General features: G+C 54.0%; 3 protein-coding genes across 33 annotated transcripts in view; 1 reads left to right on the top strand and 2 right to left on the bottom strand.

The window, feature by feature from the left end:
* The window catches only part of Tsc2 (TSC complex subunit 2), a 36861-nt gene extending 33289 nt beyond the window's left edge, over window positions 1–3572 (bottom strand). For 6 of the 26 annotated variants that reach the window (XR_003952103.1, XR_001782062.2, XM_017317389.2 and 3 more), the window contains exons 1-4: window positions 3434–3572; window positions 2841–3007; window positions 1809–1895; window positions 765–875 (exon numbers count right to left, since the gene is read on the bottom strand). Coding sequence is in view for 24 of the 26 variants with exons in the window: in XM_017317389.2 (XP_017172878.1) it covers window positions 765–875; window positions 1809–1895; window positions 2841–2978 (336 nt within the window). In the remaining 2 variants the exon portion in view is untranslated. Of the gene's footprint in view, window positions 1–764; window positions 876–1808; window positions 1896–2836; window positions 3008–3433 lie in introns of all 26 variants that reach the window. The other 20 variants (NM_001286718.1, NM_001039363.2, NM_011647.3 and 17 more) reach the window with 10 other exon arrangements.
* A 3-nt stretch (window positions 3573–3575) lies between these two features.
* Nthl1 (nth (endonuclease III)-like 1 (E.coli)) lies at window positions 3576–9734 on the top strand. Of its 3 annotated transcripts, none has more exons than XM_006523819.3 (6): window positions 3576–4754; window positions 4823–5061; window positions 5621–5791; window positions 6484–6643; window positions 9320–9425; window positions 9504–9734. In XM_006523819.3, the coding sequence occupies exons 2-6, from the start codon at window positions 4987–4989 to the stop codon at window positions 9625–9627; spliced, it is 636 nt and encodes a 211-aa protein (XP_006523882.1). In that variant the 5' UTR covers window positions 3576–4754; window positions 4823–4986; the 3' UTR covers window positions 9628–9734. The 3 variants fall into 3 exon arrangements, with proteins under 3 accessions (XP_006523882.1, NP_032769.2, NP_001344544.1); NM_008743.2 differs by having other exon boundaries at window positions 3578–3750; NM_001357615.1 differs by having other exon boundaries at window positions 3578–3659.
* Window positions 9735–10176: 442 nt separating this feature from the next.
* On the bottom strand, window positions 10177–21201 carry Slc9a3r2 (solute carrier family 9 (sodium/hydrogen exchanger), member 3 regulator 2). 4 transcript variants are annotated; one of them, NM_023055.2, is made up of 7 exons: window positions 20834–21201; window positions 18423–18623; window positions 13087–13266; window positions 12715–12868; window positions 12605–12648; window positions 11491–11553; window positions 10178–11285 (listed from the first exon to the last, which is right to left on the bottom strand). In NM_023055.2, exons 1-7 carry the CDS (start codon window positions 21044–21046, stop codon window positions 11127–11129), a joined length of 1014 nt encoding a protein of 337 aa, NP_075542.2. In that variant the 5' UTR covers window positions 21047–21201; the 3' UTR covers window positions 10178–11126. The 4 variants fall into 4 exon arrangements, with proteins under 4 accessions (XP_030105840.1, NP_075542.2, NP_075938.2 ...); NM_023449.3 differs by lacking the exons at window positions 18423–18623; window positions 20834–21201 and adding an exon at window positions 15715–15853; NM_001357796.1 differs by lacking the exon at window positions 11491–11553 and having other exon boundaries at window positions 10182–11285.
* Between the last annotated feature and the right edge of the window lie 2583 nt (window positions 21202–23784).

Genomic DNA, 23784 nt, shown 5'->3' on the forward strand with positions numbered 1-23784 from the left:
GAGCCTTTCCAGCATTTCCCATGCAGCTTTCGAAAAGCCAAGAAGTACATAAGGACCCAAGACTCCAGACATGCCTGTTCTAGAAGTACCTTATGGAAGGCAGGTTAGCAATATCACAGGTTCAGACAGTGGCCAGAGGCACCAGCCAATAGCTGAATGTCATGTATATACCACCTAATGCATTAAGCTTGGACATGGTTAGGGACAGGCACACAGTGTGACAGTAAAGCTCTTGCTCTGGCCCAACTCAAGAGTCAGGCTAGACTAGTGTGCCCACATATTGGGAGGACAAAGATCTAGCCCCAGAAGAGGTGCCACAGCCCTTAGGAGAGATACCACAGCTCTTGGAGAGGCTAGACTATCAAGGAAGAGAATGGCCTAGAGGAAGACCCTTCCGGGAATGCACAGAGGACCATGAGGGTTAAAGGGCCAGTTGAGACCTAAATGGCTAGAGAAGGGCAGGGAGTGGCCACAACTGGTCAGTAACAGCGAACTAACAACCACCATAACCTAATATCCTGCACAAACTACTTGTACCACCCCCAGTAGCTATAGCTGTCATTCTCTACTCCCACATAAGACGGAGGCTCAGGAGCTACAGTGACTGGGCACGGTCGATCACCAGACACGTGACACCAGAATGTTCTCACACTCAGTCAGGCCTGTTAATCGCTGGACCCTGCCCTGGCACACCAGCAAAGGCAGGAGCTCAAACGGTGACGGTCTGCCTTCATCCCACAGGCTCACACAGCTCCACCCCTTACCTGTCCCTGTACAATGGCCTTCAATAAGGTGAGAACTGCATGCCGGGCCTCTGGTGGCCGCTCTGGCTGTAGCAAGTCTGAGACAGCCTTCCAAAGTGCCTCCACTGCATGCTGCCATGACAAAAAGGGGACAGTGAGAAGGGTGTAGCCTCCAGGGACCTTAGCCCCGCAAAGGACAACACAGAGCACGGAATAGGGCCTTCTGACTTAAAACCGTGACATTTTTGCCGCCACATCTGACACCCAGCCAAGTCTGTTTAATGGGCCCTGGATCTCGGCGTGGAAAAGACCAGGGAGGACAGGGAAGCCGCCTGCCAGGGAGTCCCTGGTAGCTCTCGCTGCACTCAGAGGCACCATGGTGCTTAGAACAAGCAGCACAGATGGAACCCTAAACAGGCATCTGCCCCAGACACCCACTCCAAGGTGTTCCTGTGTGAGTGAGCCCCGACTAAATGTTCCAGATCTGCTCGCTCGGAAGCCAGGTGGCAGCGACAGCGCACGCCTCTAATCCCAGCACTGGAAACACAGGCACGGGATTCTGAATCTAAGGCCAGCCTGGTCTACATGGTAAGTCCCTGTCTCAACCACCACCACGACAAAGAGGATAAGCAGACGTACATAGCCATAAGCTTTTCCAGGAATTCAGGGAAAGCTCATTTCTTTTGCTACCACCAAGGTAAGTCTCTCAGGTTGCACTTAGGGCATTTCTAGAAGCTTCCACATCATTAAGATGAAAGCTAAATTTCTCTAAAATGGTAAAAACTGCCTCATCACAAAGCTAGCTTTCTGGGCTATGCCTATAGTCCTGATCTACACTGAAGAGGCTGAGGAAGGAAGACCACATCAAGTTCACAGCGTATCAGCCTGAACCACACAGTCAATACCAGGCCAGTCAGGGCTACACAGCACATCTCAAAAACAAGAAAAGACAGCTCAAGGCAGCAGCCGCAGACTGGAGATTCTCTAGAGCCTGCAGTGGGCATGACTCTCTACAGCCTGCAGTGGGCATGCACTACTCCAGCAGTGCAGCTGAGGCAAACCCACCTCCTCAAGCTTCTTAGTTTTTGCCACATCACAGATCTGCCCTATCATTCGGATGCGATTGTTGAGGCCGCATTCACCACTCAGTTCCTAGAGAAGAGAAAAGAGGAAAAGGGCTGAGCTTTTAAAAAGAGGTCTTCTTACCCACTGGCCATAAACCACCTAACGTTGTTCTGCATTTCCCCTGTAAACCAATGGGGTTTCTTTCCTCTCTCTGTTTTTTTTTCTCTCTCTCTCTCCCTCCCTCGCTCCATCCCTTCCTCTGTCTCTCCAGCGTTTCTCTGTGTATCTCTGGCTGTACTGAACTTCCCCAGTGCTGGGCAGGATTAGCAGCATACACCAACCACCACCATCACCCAGCATTTTGTTTTGTTGTGTTTGGTTTGGTTTTTTAAGGCTGGATCTCGAGGCTGGTGAGATAGCTCAGTGGTTAAGAGCACTGACTGCTCTTCCAGAGGTCCTGAGTTCAATTCCCAGTAACCACATGGTGGCTCACAACCATCTGTGATGGGATCTGATGCCCTCTTCTGGTGTGTCATCTACAGTGTGTGTGTGTGTGTGTGTGTGTGTGTGTGTGTGTGTGTGTGTGTGTGTGTATGTTAAATAAATAAATCTTTTTTTAAAAGTTCCTAAAAAGAAAGGGTGGATCTCCAATTTAAAAAAGGAAACGAACATCTTTGAGGAGAGGAGGACCCAGTCTCACTACTGTAGCTCAGGTGGGTTACAATTATGTTGCCTCCAACTTCATAATCCTATCTCCTCTGCCTCTCACGTGCTGAGAGAGTACAGGGCATCTATCTACCATAACACTAAACAAAATAAGTTTTCATACAACACCTAACTTCTAAGGCAAGTGTGCTAAAGCAGGACACCAAGATCCTGAGGACAGGCATATATCTGTCTCCACAGTACTGGGGACAGCAGCCCTATGCAGATGGTTACCAGCAACCCATCTCCCACAGAACCCAATGACAGACAAACCCAGCCTTCCTAGCCTTTGTGCTGGGCTAGCCAAGACATTGGCCACTCACTCACTCTCAAGATTTCCGATGTGATGATAAACTCAGTCTGTTTGCCTTCTGCACACCTGGGATTTGGCCTCGATGTTCCCAATCCCAACAGTATCTTGAACTTCTCCTTCAAGCCGGAATCTTTGCTTGTTGGTTTGGCCATGGTGGGCAGGGCAGTACTAGAGAACTGCTCTGTGTAGAAATAAACATATTATTTGATACACCCCAGGAAAGGTTCTCCCTTCTGCCCTCGAGGCGAACCTCCAGAATCCTAGGTCAAGGGTAGGCAATAACCTGTCCTTCCTACAGCCTCTGGGGCAACTCAACTCCATGCAGGAGGAACTCAGCCACAAATCAACTCCGGAGGTATAGGCTTACTCTAGCGACCCGCCTGTTGATTGCCATTAGTTCTCCCTAGGTTAAGGAGGAGCTGTCGCGTGAATAGATGCAGAGGCCCGCTCACATTCGCAATGGAGGGCTTGAAGCGCTAGGACTTGTCAGCGGTGGGAGCGGCGGAGGATTGGAATCAGAACGACCAATTCCCCTCACCCCATCGCGACGCGACCACACAAACCATCGCAACCCGCCCCAGCAGTCAGAGCCTCCAGGGCTACTCACCCCGCGCGCGCCTTTCGCGCGCAGGTCCTCCTGCACCCAGGGAAGGGCGCACACCCCCGGCCCAGGGCAGCTGCCGGAAGCGCAACCCGTACTTCCGGGGGCGAGGCTTTGCTGACTATTTGCGTTGAGCTCTCTGGGAATTGTAGTTTCGCGTGCGCGTTGAGCAAGTGGTGGGATCGCGGGGCTGCTCGGAGGAGTAGTTTACAGCCCAGGCATGAACTCAGGGGTGCGGATGGTGACTCGCAGTCGGAGCCGCGCGACTAGGATCGCGTCGGAAGGGTGTAGGGAGGAGCTCGCCCCGCGAGAGGCTGCTGCAGGTAGCTCTGCGCCTGCAGGCGTTTTGGAGGAAAGGAGGAACGTGGAACTTTGGCTCCAGGCTTGCGTCCCGGGCCGCAGCATCTGACCTAAACTCTAGGCGCCGCGGAGTAGGCAGCTGCCTTGAATCTTGAATTGAAGCTACGCTTAAATCTCACGTGGCCCCACTTCTAGCTTCTTCCAAGGGTCTGGGACCCGCAGGGTCTGCAGGGTCCGTAAGACTGGGTTCTGGATGTATTCATCCACCCTTATCGCCAGTGAAAAGTTTTAGTCCAACCAGCCTAGCTTAGGACATTCACTTGCTCCAGGCTGTCCGTGGGACACAGCTCTGTTCTCAGAGCTGCCTCCCTCTCTTGTAGGGCCAGGCTGTGTGCCAAGAACACACCCAGCTAGAAGTCTTCTCTCCCAGCTGGACGGTGGTTCTGAAAGAAAACAGGCCCAGAGAGAAAACAGGAAAGGGCATGGCACTCATTGTGTTTGTCCTGTAGCCATTAAGGGCCTACTATGTGCCAACTAGTGGTACTCAGGGAGTAATTATCAGCCCGTCCCCGCCTGGGACTTAGACATAAGTGGCTAGAGCAGGAGTGTGCGTAGGCAGCAATGGTCTCCCAGAATCGGTTCAGTAGTAGAGATCCGCTGGGATCCAGGCTGAGGCTTGGCAAGGGCCAAGGGCCACAGAAAGTGTTGATACTGTTAAGGCAGCAAATGTTTTATAGTAGTAGAGTTTGGAGCTCATCCTAAATGCAACGATTTCTGAAAGGGGAGTTGCACTGTCCAGTTTGGGTGTGAAGAGAGAGGTTCTCTTGAATGTAACTCAAAGGACTTGGGACAAAGGAGAGAGGTTATATTATCCTAGAGGCTGTTACTAGTGTCGGTGTGCTAACAGGCACTTTGTCAGACTGTCATGTACTGTTGTGACAAGGGCAGAGCACAGCACTTCTGTACACATCGTGGTAGATAATGGACAGTTAGTTGCACAAACAAGTGTGGGGATGTGGATTGGCAGGTAAGCAGCACCCTTCCCCCACCCTCATATAAAACCCACTCCAAAGACTGAATGGCACTTTTTTGCAGAAGGAAGAAAAAGCCACAGGCCCGTGAGACATCCACGGAGAACACAGAAAACGCATGTGGCCTATGAAGCGGCTAATGGTGAGGAAGGCGAAGATGCTGAGCCCCTCAAAGTGCCCGTTTGGGAGCCCCAGAACTGGCAGCAGCAACTGGCCAACATCCGCATCATGAGAAGCAAGAAGGATGCACCTGTGGACCAGCTAGGCGCCGAGCACTGCTATGATGCAAGTGCCTCCCCGAAGGTATGCAACACCTCCGCCTATCCAGCAAGGTGCTTACTTCCTTTTAGGTCTCTACCAGAAAAAGAGCAAGACCTGCCAGCTCTCCCTGCTGCCATACAGGAGGATACATACATACATACATACATACATACATACCCAGGAAGATGCGCTCCTCCCATAACCTTAGAACATGTACAACGTACATCACCTGTCAATCATTGTGGCCACCGTGCATGGCAGAGTGTCTGAGACTTGAAGCCTCATGCACAGTGGTGGTGCATTTGGGAACATCCAATAATGCAGGAGAAGCAGACTCCCTTACATTGTGTTGGTTCCTTAGACTAACCATAGGGCTAACTACCTTCGGATCCTGGTATCCTGAGTATCTCTAACTCTGGCCCTTCTTGTCTATAAAATGAGTAGTGTTACACTGTAACAGTAGCAGCTAGCTATGGTCTAATATCCATCCCATACAAGGTATGATTCCAAGCAATTCATCCAAGCTTCGGCTACTCTATAGAAGTATGTGACAAGACAGATGGGTAAGGGACTTGACTGGGACCCGTCCTTGCACAAGCAGGTGAGGAGGTACCAGGTACTCCTGTCGCTGATGCTCTCCAGCCAGACCAAAGACCAGGTCACAGCAGGTGCTATGCAACGGCTCCGGGCCCGGGGCTTGACTGTGGAGAGCATCCTGCAGACCGATGATGACACGCTAGGCAGACTCATCTACCCTGTGGGCTTCTGGAGGGTAAGCATTACCTTTGGCAACAGAGCCAAGAGGGGGCACTGTTCTGAGGATGTGAGGCGGGCATCTCTGACGACAGAGACTCTTCATGCTTCTGACTTGCCACAGGTCTATCCCATGGGGCTAGTACCCTGCCCCTGAAGTTCCTGGGATGCACCTCTACACATCCCTTCATTTCTCTACCCTCCTACCCAGCTGCCTCCACTTCCTTTCCTTCCCTTCCCCTCCTAGGCTCCCCAGACTGTGTCACTCCACAGAACCCTGGGAGGTGGGTGGAACTGTGGGGAGGGCGCTTCCCCTTGGCACTGCGTGGGCCACCGTCTATCAGATTGGTTTTAAATAGCCCTCTCCACTCAGGCACAGGATGGGAACCACCCAGCTGTTCTGTCGGTTGCCTGGGGGAGTCCCAGGCTCCAGCCTTCCTTCCTGAAGGCCCAGGTGCTATTGAGTCTAGGTACTGCTTAGCCTCTGGAGGGAATACTGAGGCAGAGGACCCCAACTGGTTCCCACACACTAGGGGGGGGGTGTCTAGTTATGCGCTGGAGACCTGCCAGGAGTTCCTTCAGGCCTCTTTGCTGCCTTCTTCACCTCCTGGAGAGGTGGGACATAGGCAGGTGATCTGTGACGCTGGGCACCTATGGGTCCTCCCGATTAGGCTATGCCTTGCCCCAAGGCTGACCCACACCATCTTTCAGAACAAGGTAAAATACATCAAGCAGACAACCGCCATCCTGCAGCAGCGCTACGAAGGGGACATCCCTGCTTCCGTGGCTGAGCTGGTAGCCTTGCCAGGTGTTGGGCCCAAGATGGCACACTTGGCTATGGCTGTGGCCTGGGGGACCATATCAGGCATAGGTGAGTCGTTTGCGCCACAAGGAGGGAGAAGTCAGCTCTGAGCTTGATTCTTCTTGGGTTCTATTGGGGTTCCCCAAAGTTTTTGTGACTCAAACCAGAGTAGCAAAAGGGTATGGTCAGTGTTGAGCAGACTGACTGCTGGGTGCTGAAGACAAGAACTCAACGTTGGCCGGGTTCCATCTGCATGCTGATCTCTATGAGGGACTTGAAGCCAGCTGATGTGCACACACTGTGGAGCCTGACTTAGGGCTCTGGAAAACCTTTCGGTTTTGGTTTTTGGGGGGTGGTATTTGTTTGTTTGTTGGGTTGTTTTGTTTTATTTTTGAGACAGGGTTTCTCTGTGTAGCCCTGGCTGTCCTGGAACACACTCTGTAGACCAGGCTGGCCTCGAACTCACCGAGATCTGCCCGCCTCTGCCTCCCAAGTACCAGGATTTCAAGGTGTGCGCCACCACCACCCATCGAATCTGCCTCAGCTCCATAAATCCCGGGCTTATAATCATGCTTGACTGTGCCTAACCCCAGGAAATCTTTCTGAGGTCATGTTTCAGTTTAGAGTTTCTTGTGAGTTAGTGGGACCAAGAGGTGGAAGTGTGTCCCAGACAGAAGGAAGAGCAACCATAAAGCTGAGTAACGACACAGAAAGCTCTAGAATGGGTGAGGCAAATTGATGTCGTGGTGGAGGAAGAGGAAGGTGGTCTTGTGGGATGAGAATGGGCAGTGATGTCTGGCATCCTTTTTCTGAGTATCATCTGGTAGCATTTGAAGCACCTTGGTGTAGCTAGGTTGAAGACATACTCCCTGGGGCAGTGACAGAGGTGCTGCCTTCTCAGAGATTTGCCTAGAGTTGTCGGGGCTCCTGTGGTCACATTAAAAAAAACAAGATTTAGTCCTGAACTCTCTTTGGGCTCCCAACCCTTGGCTCCTGCATGTGCCCAATGGAGGGATTCCGTCAGAGGTTTCTAAGCTGGTAGGGCCTTTTAGCACTGCTCAGTGGGTAGAGGGCAGCTAGGGGCCCAGGGCTTTGACTGGAAGCTGGTGACTGCTTGTTGGCACTGAAGAACAGTGAGCATTGGAAGAGCCAGGCCAGGTAGGAAGTGGGTGAGGCCTCCCGCCTCAGTCTCCACTCCTCCCCTCCCAAAGCCACCAGCAGCCTCTTAGTTGACACTTGAGCTTATCTAGCTGGTGTCCTCAGCTGCCTGTGTCCCAGGAGTAGGAAGTGTCTTTGTTGGGTAGCTCTGTGGGGGAAGGGCCCTGCAGGGAATTATGCATGCAGTGGTCAGGACAAGGGCTGAGTCCACCCACTTCTCTGTAGTCTACCTGCTGTGAGAGCCCTAGGGTTGCCTCTTGAGGAGAAAATGTGTTCTCTCAAATGAAAAAGCTGGAACTCTGGAGTTCTGACCTTTGCAGCTGGGTGACCTTAGGTCAAACATAGGGCCTCTCTGAGCTTGAGTTCACCTCCAGTGAAGTGACTGCCCTCCGAAACACCACAAATGCATAGGAAGCCCTTCTGGCCAACATAGGAGGTTTATACATGTGGTCCTGCGTTGGGCCTCTGGGGTTCTAATGAGTATGCTCGCCTCTGTGACACGGAGAAGGAAAAGGCTTCCATGATATGGCCCCTCAGCCTGCACCTCCAGCCTTTTCCCCAGACAGTTAGCACCATCAGGGAGCTGGCATGGGGACTAGCAAGCTGTTTGACAAACCTTTGAAACAGAAAGGCAGGCATTGCAGTTGAGCAGGTGGCTTGGCAGGAGCCCCCAGTGAAGGCATGAGGCCGAAACCCTACAGTGGCCAGCGGATGGGAGCAGGGATTGGAACACAGCTGGAGCCACCCTGATCCTGCTCCCCATTCTGTCCCCAGTAATTTCGTAGCAGGTACCAGCTACCTCTGCAACAGTGACCCACAGGGCCAAGCTTCTGCCACCCAGTCCAGTGCTCAAAGCCAGTGGATAGCTTGGAAGGGGCCGTAGGACCCAGGAAGATGGAGCAGAGGAAGCAGAGGGAGGCCCTTTTCTAATCCAGGCCTCATTCTTGGATTTAGACTAAGTTCACACTTTGGGGTTTGAGGCTTGTTTTGTTTTTCCCAGGATAGAGGTGTTTTGTTTTTGTTGTTTGTTTGTTTGTTTGTTTGTTTGTTTGTTTGAGACAGCCTTACTCTGTAGCCCAAGCTTGCCTTGAATTCAGAGCACTGCTACTTAAACCTTTTAAGTGCTGGGAAGGAACCGCCATGCCTGCCTTACCCTTCGGTTGTTTCGTTTTGTCTTGTTTTGAAACTGGGTTTCTCTGTAGCCCTGGCTGTCCTGGAACTCACTTCACAGACCAGGCTGGCTTTAAACTCAGAGATCCACCTGCAAGCCTTTAATCTCATCACTTGGGAGGCAGAGGCAGGTGGATTTCTTGAGTTTGAAGCTAGGCTGGTCTACATAGTAAATTCTAGGAGGATAGTCAAGGCCTTGAAGAAAGACCCTGTCTCAAAAACAAACAAAAACCAGGCTGCTTACACGCCAGATTGAGGGCTCACTCAGACAGCCACTGCAGATACTTACTGTACCTTCTCTCATGGGAGGGACCCTGGGCTGTCACCTAGCCACACTTGCTTAGGACCGGGGACTGGGATAGGGACACAGCCCAGCTGGCAGAGTGCCCTTGGTCAGCCTGCCTTGTCTCCAAGCAGCAGTGGACACACATGTGCACAGAATAGCCAACCGACTGAGGTGGACCAAGAAGATGACCAAGACCCCAGAAGAGACACGTAAGAACTTGGAAGAGTGGCTACCCAGGTACAGTGTAGCTTGGTGAGCTTGGGGGAGGGAGGTGTCCTGCTGTCATCCACACTGACCTTTCTCTTACCCTCACAGGGTGCTGTGGAGTGAGGTCAACGGACTACTGGTAGGCTTCGGCCAACAGATCTGTCTTCCTGTCCATCCTCGATGTCAGGCTTGCCTCAACAAGGCCCTGTGCCCTGCTGCCCAGGATCTCTAAGGGCCATAGGGCTTCCTCTGGCTAGTGTCTGTGAGGTGCCTTTGTGGGGCGGGGTGGTAAACTTTGGGGGGTGTTTGCAATAAACCTGGGAAGTTTTTCACAGTTGATTTCTTGGCCCGTTGGCTTCAGATGAGGCGAAAAAGCATGTGTGTGATGCAGTGTGTCCGCTCCAATCCCATGTGGGGGCAGGATCGTCTGAGAGACTGCGTGGGGACAGTGAGGGAGGGAGGGATGGGAGGGGAGCATAAACCGAGGAGGGAGGAAACAGAGCCAGCTGCAGCCAGCTGCTGGGAAGCCTATGGGGGAAGCATCCCTGTGAACTCTCACACACTGTCCTGCGGCCCAGCACTCCTCTGGACCTAGCTTCCAAACTCACACTTGGCCTGTGCCTGGAACCCACCCCATGTTAACAGAGGAACTCTAGACTCAGGACTTGACACAGTGGGAGGAGAGGATGACGTTGTTCCTCACTCACCTAAAGGTCGTCTGGAATGGGCCTTACTCCTCCCCACTACCCCTCAACTGAAGATTCAGAAAACACACAGGCGCCAGAGTTCAAGGCAAGGCCTGTTTAATTTGAGGGCGCGCGTGCGCTATGGCTTATGAGGCAGACTGCAGTGCCAGTGAGTGAGTTTGGGGAGTCAAGGGTGGAGGGTAGGAGCCAGGTAGGCATAAGGCAGGGGACAGGCCCAGGAGCCCAGGATCATACCTGAGAATGGCTCACACAGACCCACGATTCCAGGCCCTGGAGCTGCAGAACAGGATAAGGGGCTTGTCCGGAGGCTGCCCTCTTGAGTCATGGAACACCCATCCTCTGGCCCCTCAGAGAGCCTAGGCTCTGCATTCCAGAACCCAGCATGTGGGAGGTAGCACAGGGGTAGCTAGGCAGAGAAGAGAGGCCTGGCCTAGGGACCATCCCATGTGAGGGATGGGGCAGAGGGACAGCTCCTCCAGGCACAGCTGGCCCTGAGGTCCCTGACTGCCTGTTCCCTGGTCTCTGCTCAGAAAGGCGCTGCTGACAGGGTGGGTAAGAAAGGGTTTGCAGAGAAAGGTTGTGTTTTATTGCAATTATTTAGAGTGAGTCCCAAGGGGTTGGGGGAGGGGGCTCCACTATTAACTAGAAACATGTGGAGCTGGAGACCGGTTAGGAAAAAAAGCGAAAACATGAATTCCTTTCAGTCAGCAGGCCCGAGGCAGGATGGCAGAGGCCCTTGGCAGACCACCACGCACAGCTCCTCCCTCTCTCACTGTTTCTGTCTCCGTGTCTGTCTTGGCTGGCTGTCTATCTCTGTCTCTCTCTTCTCTGGGTTTCTCTCCTCTCTGATCTTGCTATGACCACCGCAGCACCCAGTGGACAAGACAAGGGTTCATGGGGTCATGGGTTGGTTTCTGGGTGGTGTGTGACCACCCTCCAGTCTGCTGAGGCTTGGGGAGCTCTGGAGAGGCCCAAGGTCCGAGCAGGAAGAGACCCTGGAACCCCTGGACAGGCAAAGAGGGACTCAGAAGTTGCTGAAGATCTCTCGCTTCCGGTTCCAGTCCATCTGTGGTGCCCGCTTGTTGACCCGAGTAGCTCGAGCCTTCTCCTTGGCCTCAGCTGCTGTGGGACTCAGGTGGAGGCCACTTTCCTGGAAGGGGTCTCGCTTCCAGGTACTGCCATCCTGGGGGCAGGCAAGGTACAAACAGTGAGCCATACTGGTGGTAGCCACCTTTCCAAGGACCTTAAGCCAGGGGCCACCTCAGGGTTTGGGGAACTAGCCCCAAAGGCTTCTTGGAGGTGGTAGCCCTACCATCCTGGTAGGTGTCTCCACAGAGATCCACTCCAAAGGCCTCTGAAGCCCCATGTGTGAGCATCACGGCAGTTACCTCATTGTCCTTCTCTGAGCCTGGCAGGTCACTTCGGGATGAGCACACAGAGCCACCATTGAGCTAGGAAACCAAGGATAGGTTGTGCTTTCAGCATCCCCATCCTGGTGCACCCAGATCTACACACACACACGCACACGCACACGCACGCACGCACGCACGCACGCACACACACTGCTGCAGCTAGTTCTTATTCAACAGTGAGCACACTTCGGTCACTGTCTGGGCCAGGGCATAGCTGGCACCTAACAGCAGACGGGCAAGTCCAACCTGAGAAGTCACGATACGGGGAGCAGCTGTGGAGATGGGAATCAGCTACGTGAATTCACCTGTTGTCAAAGCAGGATGGTGTCCCAAGAAGGTAAAGACTACTCAGTAGTCATGTAGGGACAAGGCACGGAAAGATGGCCCAGGACCCCAGTATCTGCCCACACTGTGCATCTGAGCTGGTGCTAACCCCATACAAGATCCACAGTGGCTATTTGTTTTGTTTTGAAACAGAGTTTCTCTGTGCAGCTCTGGCTGCATTAGAACTCACTCTGTAGACCAACCTGGCCTTGAATTCAGAGCTCTGTCTGTTTTTGGTTCCCAAGTGCTGGGAGCACTGCCTGCTAGCACAGAGGGTATTTTTGAGGGAACCAGGCCAGTTGGTTTCACAACTGTACATCTTCAAGGGCAGAGGTCTCCAGAAGCAGCTTCTATCATGTCTGGGGACAGAAGTAGAGGTATAGCCAGTCGTGGTGGCACATGCCTTTAATCCCAGCACTCAGGAGGCAGAGGCATTCGGATTTCTGAGTTCGAGGCCAGCCTGGTCTACAAAGTGAGTTCCAGGACAGCCAGGGCTACACAGAGAAACCCTGTCTCAAAAAACCAAAAGAAGAAGAAGAAGGAGGAGGAGGAGGAGGAGGAGGAGGAGGAGGAGGAGGAGGAGGAGGAGGAGGAGGAGGAGGAGAAGAAGAAGAAGAAGAAGAAGAAGAAGAAGAAGAAGAAGAAGAAGAAGAAGAAGAAGAAGAAGAAGAAGAAGAAGAAGAAGAAGAAGAAGAAGTAGTAGTAGTAGTAGTGGTAGTAGTAGTAGTAGAGGTATACGGATGGTCACTTGAGCCCACCCTCTCACCTGGGCAGGACTGGTCCCGTTCGTGACTGGTGATGGCAGTGGACCTGTGGGGACAGTTAAGTTAGTGGCTGCACTGACCCTACCCTCTGCCCCGAAGGGCAACAACCTACCTTCTACATGTTCCTCAGTGGGTATGACCCTCAACCGCTTGAAGTGTTCATCAGTCTCAGGATCGACTACCAGCAGCCGGGCCTCGTCCTCCTGTGCCTTGATTCTGGCGACAACCTCGGCATGTCGCAGCCCCTCCACGTTCTGCCCATTCACCTGCCGCCACCCACACAGGGTCAGAAAGGCCTAAGGGGCCCAGTCGGCCCAGTGCCACCCAGCCAGGTGTGCCATCAAATATTCATCGAAGCCACCAGCAGCCAAAGAAGCAAGAAGAGTGCCAGCTCAAGTTCCCTGTGTCTTCCCTCCTCCTGCAGGGACCCAGGGCCCATACATGGACATTCAGGGACATACAGATACACGGGGACCCAGGGTACCTCAATGAGCCGATCCTGGGCACGGAGGCCAGAGTGAGAAGCAGGAGAGCCAGGGTCCACAGAGCGGATGTACTGGCCAGGCCGGGACTTGTCACTATGCAGGTTGAACCCGTAGCCCTGGGGTCCCCTTCGCAAGTGGCAGAGCCGGGGACGCAGCTCTCTTGGGGGCCCATTGACATCCTGTAGACCCATAAGAGGTGACATCAGGCTCTACCCGCAGCCTCTCTGCCCTTATGCTCTAAGGAACCAATCCCAGGTTTCATCAATGACACTATGTGCCCTGTGACTGAGGGGTTTAGTGAGGGAGCCACCTATTACACAGCTTTAGCTGTGGGGCTAGGGACAAAGCATGTTATCAAACACGGAAACACCTAAGGAGCTAGCTCCTGGCAGACCTGTGGAAGAATTCACAGGGGGCACTGTACATACCCCAGGGCTCTAGAAGGAACCGGAAGGGATAAGTGCCCCATCAGAGGCTCCAGGAAGACCGTACCTTTGGGTTTTGCCTCCCCTGTCTCTCTTCTTGCCCCCCATCTCTAGGGTTAGTACCCTGGAGGCCCGAGGAGCTTCGTCTTCCTCTCAGGCCTTCGAGAGGCTCCCTGGCTGAGTGACAGCTGTCTGCTTTAGAATTCCAACACTAACTGGAGCCGCTGCCCAAACCCCATGGGCCCAGAAAGCAGGGGTGGCAAATAAGAAAGGTCCAGTGGTTCCCAGTCCTAGCCTATGGTGTTTCCTAACCCACAACATGGAAGGGCCCATGGGACACACAGGGAATCCCCCCACACACACACTGACCCAGGCTGCCCTTCTTTACCTCTGGCATCCTGCAGTAGGTCTCTGGGCCAGCAGGCTATGCAGGCAGGGACCAGCCTGCTGACCCCCCGACCCCAGCCAGGGGCCAAGTCAGAGATGGTGCTGCTGAATGGCCAGCAGCTGCCGGTGCCCAGTTACACAGAGCCAGTGGCCGGGGTGGGCAGACAGGTGGCAGCTCAGGTTTCTGGGTGTGAGTGCAGGTGACAGTGTGCTAGCAGGGGGCATTTCCTCACCTTCCACTACTACCCTACCCCCTCATGGCTGGTGCTGAGGGACTCTAGAACCGGAAGGATTGATCCTTCCCGTCTCAGGGCAGATCTCTAAGTCTCAGGTGACTAACTGTCTTTCCCTAAAGCCGCATATCTCTACACTCCTGCTGCCTACTACCACCCCTCTTACGGAGTGTGGGGGAGAAGGTCCCATGTTTTAACCCAGGCTAGCCTTAAACTCACAAGTCAAAGTGATCTTTTTGTTTAGCTTCTGAGTGCTGGAATTATAGGCATATACCACCATGCTAGCTCCGATCCCTCCATGGGCGGCAGGAATAAGTACTCTGTTCTATGCAGGGCCACTCCTAGCGTTAGGACTCTGGGATACTTCAACCTGAATACTCTGTCTGTCTTGCCTGCGTTCAGGACTCCTTCCTTGATCCCAAAGCCCAGCTGGCTATTCATCTGGACTCTCCTGTAGAGCTTTCGAGCATAGCCACGTCTGTCCCATCACACCAACAATTACAGATTAAGTTGTCCCCTGGGGGCTCAGGCAGGCAATGTTGCCTGAACTCAGGGTTATAAGGCTTCAAAGGTCCTCAAAACCCCACTACATAGAACTCTCAAAGACATAGCTGAAGATACAGGCTTTGGGGCAAGGCCCTGAGAGCCCCTCACCATCAGCCTGGGACAGCCAGAGGCTAATTCACAGGGAAGAGACTGGAGTAGAGACAGAAGCCAGTCCAAAACAGTACAAGGGAATGTGTGACCACTCCTGGCACAAAGTCGTGTCCCAACAGACAGGGCCACATCATGTGGCCATAGAGACAAGACATCCAGGCTTATGCTCATAAACAAACAACACAGACACACACAGCCACCCACACACATGCAAACTTAGATCCACAGCACTGGCCCTGTGACCTCTTCCCACGACCTCTGAGGCTTACAGGGCAGGGTTTCTTGGGGCTCCCAAACGGGAAGCAGGACTTGGCACGCTACTGTGGCCATGAAACTAGGGGCCATTCCTGAGAGGTGGCTGTTCTGGCCAACCCCTCAGCCCCAACCCAAAACATCCTCCTCTCAGCACAGGCTAACGATTCCTAACTAGCCTAAACCATCTCTGGCCACAGGCAGAGTCCCAGCTGACAGGCCTGGCATAAGACCCTCAAGGACTGAAAGATTCCCCCAAGCCTGTGGGGGAGAGGGGAGGCAAGCAAGTGGGGGTAGGGTGCCCCAGCAAACAGCGGGAGGGGTGCATTGCTGGAATTCTTCCTCCCAGCCCTAGCCCTGAGCACACTTCCTGCCTTCTTCAGACAGGCCCTCTGGCTCCCACGGGCTCTGAGACACATAGCCATAGAGCTGGGCAAACCCCAGTCCCCCCGCCACTGAACCTACAGCCAGACAAGGCAGATAAGGGGGTGCCCTGGGAGCCAGGCTCTGCCCCCCACCAGATAATGACTCACCAGCCCCAGCAGAGAAAGGCCCCCATTGTTTCTTGGGGTCCATCTTGTAGGCATAAACATCCCCGAGTTCCCTGCCCTTCCCCAGAGATTGAGCTAAAGCTGGGGTCCTGACTGCCCAGCTCTGCCTCATCCCATCTGACCTGAGTAAGCCCCAGTTGAGAGTTCACAGGAGGGGCTCCTGGGGCTGAGGCAGGCAGCATGCTAGTCCTGGAGCGAGCCATGAGAAGGGGCTAGGAGCGCTGGCAGCAGGTGGTCAGAGTTCTTGGACCAGCTGAGACTGTCACCCCACTTATCTACCTCCCACTGTGGCCCAGGTTCCCTGGGGATGGGTGGGGACATAGGGACTGACTCATTTTGGGTAGCAGGGTGGTTACTGAACCCCCTCCCCTGTCCGGCGTCCCCCCCACCCAGCTTGGTTTCCGTCCCAAGAAAGGAAGGAAGGAAGCTGCTGGAGGCCCTGCCCTGCTCCAGGACCCAGGGCAGTGGAGACAGGGAGTCAAGGGAGGGGACCTTGGCTGGGGAACAGAGACAGTGGATGGGGGAAGGGAGAAGAGGAACAGCAGGAACTGGGGGAGCCCCCAAAGCGGTCATGCTACCACTTTGCTCAGACCATTCTATCCCGTGAACCCGACACCTGCAGACTTGTGTCAGCCATAACTCAGTCCACCATGTCCCCCAGGAGGTGCAGACATGGTAGGACCCAAGGGTGGAAGGGCAAGGTCCACCACTACCTCCCTGTCCCTGGCACTGCTAGCTGCTGGGTCTCTGTTTGGGGGCTGTCCCTGTCATCACAGCTAGAATCAGCTGGCTGCAGCTGCAGCCACCCCCAGCCCTGAATGGCCTGGGACTGAGTCACCACTGACTAGGCCTTCCCACCCCCAAAGGGAGGGGCAGACATATCAGTGTTCTCCCTCATCCCACCTCCCCGTCAGGCAGGCTGGGACAGAGAACACAAGATCAGGGGGAGGAAAAGGCCCCAGCCTCCTGTGGGGGTGCTCAATGGACACCCACCCTGCATCATCAGAGCAGAGGCATACAGGCCTCACTGGTCTGTCCAGCCACCAGTACCCACAGCAGCGCTCAACACCACAGAGTCAGGGGAACCCTCTGCAGTACCTACACCAGCCTGAGGCAGGCTGTCTCTAAACCTGGTTTGGAGAGGTCTTATGCGACTCCCCTTTCTCTTCCAGGCTAAGGGTGTCCCTTGGATTCCTCTGCCTCCTGAAGTCCTTGTTCCCAGGTTTGAGCGATCTACAATGGGACAAGCCCATTGTACCCCCTTTTGTTCCTCTAAAAATACACCCAAGGGAAGCCCCCTCCTAGAACTTCCTGCAGCCCCTCCAAGCCTGAAATAGCAGAGCCGGGGAAGGACCCACCCACAGCCAAGGGGCCTGGGCCACCCCATCTCCAGATAAAGCCCTAGGGTGGATTTTTCCACAGGAAGGTGAACTGAGAGTTTGCTTCTAAATGAATGGACACACGCCTGAGGCTGGGAGGGGGGGTTTCTTCCTAAGAAGGAGAAAGGGGTGCTTGGGAAAAAGGGAGACTCCTAGTCCCCAGCCAGAGGAAGGTGGGCCTGGCACCATCTTCTTCCCACAAAATTCCTACTAAGATTCCTGATCTTAAGCAGCCCAGCCAGAGGGCAGAATCTAGATTCCAGGCTTGGCACCTGCCTACCTGCAGGCCTCTGAGGGAAAGAATCCAACAGATGCAAAGCACAGACCTTGGCCCAGGTTGGCCTTACTACTGGGGATGTCATCTCCCAGCCTCCAGACAGGTCCCACAGGGACTAGCACAGGCCTAACCAGTAGGAAACATTTGGGTGAGGTCAGAGGTAAATGTTAAGGTCTGAAACACATCCAGAAATTTCAAACCTGACACTCCCTCGACCTAAGCCAATGGTTCTCAAAATTGGATGTGAGGAACTGCTTGGCTCAAGTAATAATTAGAAGACAAAAGAAACAACAAAGCCGGGTGTGGTGGCGCATGCCTTTAATCCCCAGCACTCAGGAGGCAGAGGCAGGTGGATTTCTGAGTTCGAGGCCAGCCTGGTCTACAAAGTGAGTTCCAGGACAGCCAGGGCTACACAGAGAAACACTGTCTCAAAAAACAAAAAGAAATGAAAAGAAAGAAAAAGAAACAACAATACTAGATCCTCCAAGAAGTAGAATAAGTAGCTACCTAAAAAAAAGGTGGAACAGATTCCCCCTTGTTTTATTGGGGTCTCCTAGCCTGGAAGGATAAAGACGAGGGAGGGGCTCCGGGGAGGGGCTCTCCAGCCGGGGCCATGGGACAGTAGCACAAAGGGTTTCTGCACAGGTGGGAAGTGGGAGTGAGGACAGGAACTGGAACCCAGCTGAGCTGTAAGTGGGTCCTCATAAGAAGCGCCTGCATGTGTGTCCTTGCCTTGACCTCCTTTCCCTAGGAAGCCCCTGTGTTCTGGAACCCACCCACTCCACCCACCCCCATCGCTGCTCGGCTACAGCAGCGGCAGGATCTAACCCACCCAAGGGCTTCAGAGCACATAGATGGCTTAGGCTGGACGCTTCAGACAGAGACATGGACAAAACCCAGGACGACAGACACCCAACACGGACATGCATCCTTTAAAGTCCCAGCAGCTCCTCTCAGAGCTCCTTAGTCCCTGGAACCTCCAGCAAAGGGGACAAAGGCAGACAAGTTGCTGCAGTGCTCACCAGCAGCATAGAGAGCGGTTACTGCAGTAGGTAAAGAGCCCTAAGAGGAAATGGAGGCTTATAGAAGTGACCAAAAGGAAGATTGTTATCAAGGGGCAGGGATTGTAGTTCTGGGAAAGGCTCATTGTTCCCACAGACACAGCCTACCATACCTTCTGGCCAGTGTCCGAGCCAAGGCTGCCCGAGCATGCCCAGTCCGGCTTTGGCTCCCAGGGGTTGTGGGCTGGGGGAAGCCCTCGATGGGCCATCTCCTCAGTGCAGGTCAGTTGCCGCCGGCAGAGCTCCTCATCGGTCTCCTTGTCCACCACAAGCAGCTGGGTCTGCCCCTCCACAGCCTTGATCCTCTGTACCACCTGGAACGGGTGCGAAGCAGGGACCCGGTCAGCAGCCAACACCCCAGGCAGCACATGGGTAGGGCATCACTCCCGGCTAGGCCAAGACTCATGGACAGAGGGGCAGGGGTTGGCCTGCCAGGGGTGGGTAGCTGGCCTGAGAGGCCTGCAGGCTCCACCCCCCACCCCCAGTTTCTAGCAGTTCCCTCCCTCTTCTCCCTGTAGCTAGGGCCCAGGCTGCAAGTACTTCAGGATTCTCTTGTGGCCTTGCACCCAGCTCAGGTGAGCACAGGAAGACTGCTTGGAACAGCCAGATGGGAGAGTCCAAATCTGTTCAGTTGAGCTTCAGGATTTCAATCTGGTCTATGCATGTGTGCAGGCTTATCTCTCTCTCTCTCTCTCTCTCTCTCTGTGTGTGTGTGTGTGTGTGTGTGTGTGTGTGTGTGTGTGTGTGTGTGTGTGTGTGTATTTTAAAGTCTGTTCTTTGGTCCAGGGGTAGGAGAGAGCAATGTCTTTGTTGGCCCCAGTGTGAGTATTTGGGCTTATTTCTTTCTTGGAGATGCAGTGTGAATCTAATGCCCAACAAGTTCTAGAACCTCAATTTGCCTCCAGATCAGGACTAGAAACCCATCCCTGCTGGACCTGCAAAGAGGTGAAGACAATTCTAAGGTGCTCACATCCATCAGGTACAGCAGCAGAGCAGATGTGGCTTTACAGCCATCTGTGTGTCTATCTGCCTGGGTGTCTGTGAGGTGTGGGACACCGTGGACCGTGCAAGATCCACTCCTACAGCCTGGGAGTGAAGAGATGGCTTCTCTAGCACATGCCACCACAGATAAGAAGGCCCTACCTGGGCCCATCTCTACCTGGCCCCTCAGTGCTCATCCTCTCTCCCCATAACCAACAGAGCAGAGGGATGCCAGCTCTCTGATGCTTCTGCCATGGGAGCCAAGCCAGTCACCACAGTCGCTACCAGCAGAATGGGGGTCGTGGTTTTGGCTCCTATCTCTCTGAGCAGTAGGAGTTTAATGTGGCTCTAGGTGAAGGTCTTTAGAGACCTGGGATAAACAGGTACATTTCAGCGACTGCAAGAGGCATATGACATCAACTCTGCCAGTCTCTCCCTTGCTTTTTAAGCCAACCACTGGGCTTCACTCCCAAACTCTTCAGCACACAACCAAATCCAGGGGTCACTGTAGTCTACCTACTGGTCGCTGGGGAGATAGAAGTTCAACTCAGTCCAGCAAGGAACCACTGCTTTCTCCAGGCCTCAGGACTAACCACTCCCATAGGTCATGGACTTAGTGGTACTAGGGTTCCAGAACAGAAAAGGTGGAGGGAGGCTGAAGTGTAACCATGGTCTTAACTGTATCTACCCCTCAGCGGGATACAGACACTCCAGAGGTAGAACCTGCAGAGAGACCAGTGGATCATCTCTCCTCCTTCCTCCTGCTGCAGCAGGCAAGGGCTATACAGTGACCTCTACAGGGCCAGGCAGCCGCCCAGAAAAAGGCTTTTTCTGAGCCCAAGGAATCGCTGCTACTAGAGCCAACTCCACCAGATCCAGACACACAAGCCCATGAAAAGTACACTAGTGTAACCAGGTAAGCAGGCGCAAGCGCGTGCACGCACACGCACACTCACATGCACACACACACAGAGAGAGAGAGAGAGAGAGAGAGAGAGAGAGAGAGAGAGAGAGAGAGAGAGAGAGACCAGCACACATGCCTGATGTGTCCACACAACCCTAGACACACATTCCAGCCCTGACACAAGTATGTTTTCATCCACTCCTGGAACACTTGGGTAGTGTATTCATATGGATGACCCCAGAGAGACCTGAGAGCACACACACATAACTCACACACTGACAGAAAAGCATCTATACCACAAGGCCACAAGGTGCCTTAGCCACCTCCTCCCCCTCCATGGCACACGGAGGCCAAAACTAGCAGAAGCAGCCAGGGCCCTGGCCAGAGTAGCCGCAGTGCGGCCCCTCCCTACCAGGATGTCCTCCCTCCCCCGCTTGTGCAGGACTGAGCTTCCTCACCAGGAGGCCAGCTGGCGGGCCACGTCCCACACCTCGACACCCAAACAGCAGGCCCCCATGGGACCCCTGCAGGGTCCCACCATACGGCACGCAGAAGGGTGGTCGTAGGCATCTTGGCCAGCGCTGTAGGGACGCGCCCCTAGGAGGGAACCGGGGGGCGGGGCGCAGCGCAGGGACCCACCTGGTGATGCGTCTCGCCCTCTACGTTGACGCCGTTGACCTCAACCAGGCGGTCCCCGGCGCGCAGCGCGGCCGCCTCGGCTGGGGAGCCTGGCTCCACGCGCCGGATGAACTGGCCACGGCGGCCTTTCTCGCCATGCAGGTGAAAGCCGTACCCTTGCTCTCCGCGCACCAGGCGACACAAGCGGGGCCGCAGCGATTCCAGCGCGGCCATGGCACCCGCTGCCCCCTGGCCGGCCGCGACTGGCCACGGCTCACACCACCCGCAGGCTGGAGTGCGGAGGCGGCGGAGGCGCGGGCGGGAGAGCAGGCAGCGGCCTCGGTGGCTCCTGCTCAGCTCGCGTCGCCTCGGGCTCCGGCTTCGGCTCTGGCCCTGGCCCCTGCTCCTGCTGCAGCGCCGCCCCCGCGCCCGCCCCTTCCCCGCCCTCCTGGCTGCCCCCGCCCTAACCCAAGCCCCGCTAGCTAGGCCCCTGCCTGGGCGCCCAGAAACCCTAGGACCAAGGAGTGGGATTGCTTGGTCAGGCAACCCTCGAGTCCCTGGGAGTCCTATCTTAACCCATTTTGGCCACCCTCCGTAGCGCCAGCACCTTTGACTTCTGTCCAGGAACCACTTTTTTGGACACCTGCATATGGTACAGTGAGAGAGGTTCCAGAAATGGGAAGCCTCTTGTCAGAGACACTCTACACAGAGGCCAGAGGGGAAGTGCAAGGGCCACTGCGCCCTTTCCTCGGGATGCACCCCACCCTCTACCTACCAGGAGTGTTCTGCCTGCTCCCTCTAGATCCCCGAAGTTGTCTTGTCCCGACCCAAAGAGCAACAGGCAAGAATAAGAATTTAAAGAGACACCACGGCAACCAAGGTCTTTGTCTTTAGGCAACCAAGGACAGCAAATAGGTGTCCCCTTGTTCTTCCCAGGAAGTGTTTGTCCATTAAACATCCTGTCTCCTGTATTCCCTGCTTTTTGGGAACATGAGTTTATCTGGCAGAAATGGGAGGTGTGTGCTGTCTTCCTCTTGACCTAGTATGAACCGTACTGAGGACTTTGGTCCCTGAGCTCTAGGTGGTGATCAGCTGTCCCAAATTAAGCCCCACAGGGCTCCCAACGCCGGTTCCTAAGTCTATAGTCCCAATGCACTTAGATTTACAATTGATGAAATTCTCATCTACTCTTACAGGAAAATAGTCCCACTGAAAACCCCTTATGCATTCCTATATGGTTTTCCAAAAAACAGCCCTAGAGAAAACTGACCATTTTACAGATCAGGAAACTGAGGCCTAGAGAAAACCCTCTGCTAGAGTCCAGTACTGTGAGACTGCACTTTCACCTTGAAGCATCCTCCCAACACATAAGACAGCTGAGATCCAGGCTTACCCACAGCCTGCTTCTCCCCAGCCCACAGCTCCTCACTTACCTGGTCCCCCGGCGTCAGGTACAGCCAGCTCAGACAGTTCCCCATGTGGATAGGAGAAGCAGTCCTAGCTCAGTGTTCTCCTCTCCCTCCCCTCTCTCCAGAACCCTTAGCTGAGGCTTTCAACCCCCACCCAAGCACTAGGACCCACCTCTCAGCAGCAGCCCCTTGGGTACCCACACCCTAGCTGCTGCTCCTAAAAGGCACTTAGGCTGAGGATACTTTGTTGCTCCCTGCCTCCAGCCCTCTCTTCAGATTCTAGCTGATGCTGCCACAGGCCTGACTGACCACTTCCATCTATCTGTCTGCCTGCTTATCCAAAGAGTTTGTCTTTCTAGCTTAGGATTGGTTTCACTGAGCCTGGCGTAATGCTGGTTGCCCATGGAGATGGTTAATGTGTATAAACTATGTATATCCCATCCGTGTGAAACTTGGAAGTTATCCCCAGAATAACCAGGAACCTGCCAGACCTGCTAACAGCATCTTTGTGGTCACACTAAAGAGGTTGGCAAGATGGGAGATCTCTAAGCCAGGAATTGAGGAAGGTAGGGGACCTTTTCCCACCCCAACCTCGGGCCCTTCACTGGCTCTCTGTCACCAAAGACTCAGCCCATGACTAAAAATAGGATGGGGGCTTGGGGGAGGGAGGAATAAGGGCAGGAACATGTAGTCTCAGAGGGGCCAGGAGCCAAGGATGATACAGCTCTGCAGTCACAGAGTAATAGCAAAGGAGTTCCTAAAGCGAAAGGGCTGGAAAGTGCCAAGGAAGGTGACAGAAAGGAAGTCTTAGCCCATCAGTGGGCTTGAGCCACAAAGGAAGCCTGGACCAGCAGTGTGAAACAGCAAGGAAGGGAAGCCAGGCCGCCACCAGAAGTCAGCACCTCTGTGGTCTTTGTAGCCAGCCTGGATAGAATATTTCAAAAACAAGAGCAAACAATGGGGCCAGAGAGATGGTGCCTCTGTTGAGAGGACCAGGGTTTGATTCCCAGCAGCCTTCAGGCAGCTTCCAACCATCCATAATGGAATCCAACGCCTCTCTCACAACCATTCATAATCCAAGGGGTCCAGCCTAAGCTACAGGAAGACTGTCTCACAAACAAACACAAACAAACTCAGGGATGAGAATGTAGCTGAGCTGTTAGAGTGCTTGCTCAGCATGCAAAGAGCCCTAAGTTGTATCTCGACCATTCCACAAACCCGCTGGGCATGCTTCTAATCTGAACACTTGGGAGGAAAAAAAAAAAAATCAAGATCATCTTCAACTGCATAGTGACTTTAAGGCCAGCCTGGGCTACATGAGACTCGGTCTCAAGAAAACAAACAAACAAACAAACAAGCAAAACTGATTAAAGAGATGGCTAAGTGGTTAAGAGTATTTACTCTTCCTGCAGAGACCCTCTGTTTGGTTCCCAGCACCTACATGATACCCCACAACTCTCTGTAATTCCAGCTTTAGGGGGATTCAACACCCTCTTCTGGTCTTCGTGGGCAACTTCACTCATGTATGCATACCCCTACACAGACACAGGATTAAAATACACA

Source organism: Mus musculus, chromosome 17 (assembly GCF_000001635.26).
Source record: "Mus musculus strain C57BL/6J chromosome 17, GRCm38.p6 C57BL/6J".
NCBI classification, from domain to species: Eukaryota; Metazoa; Chordata; class Mammalia; order Rodentia; family Muridae; genus Mus; species Mus musculus.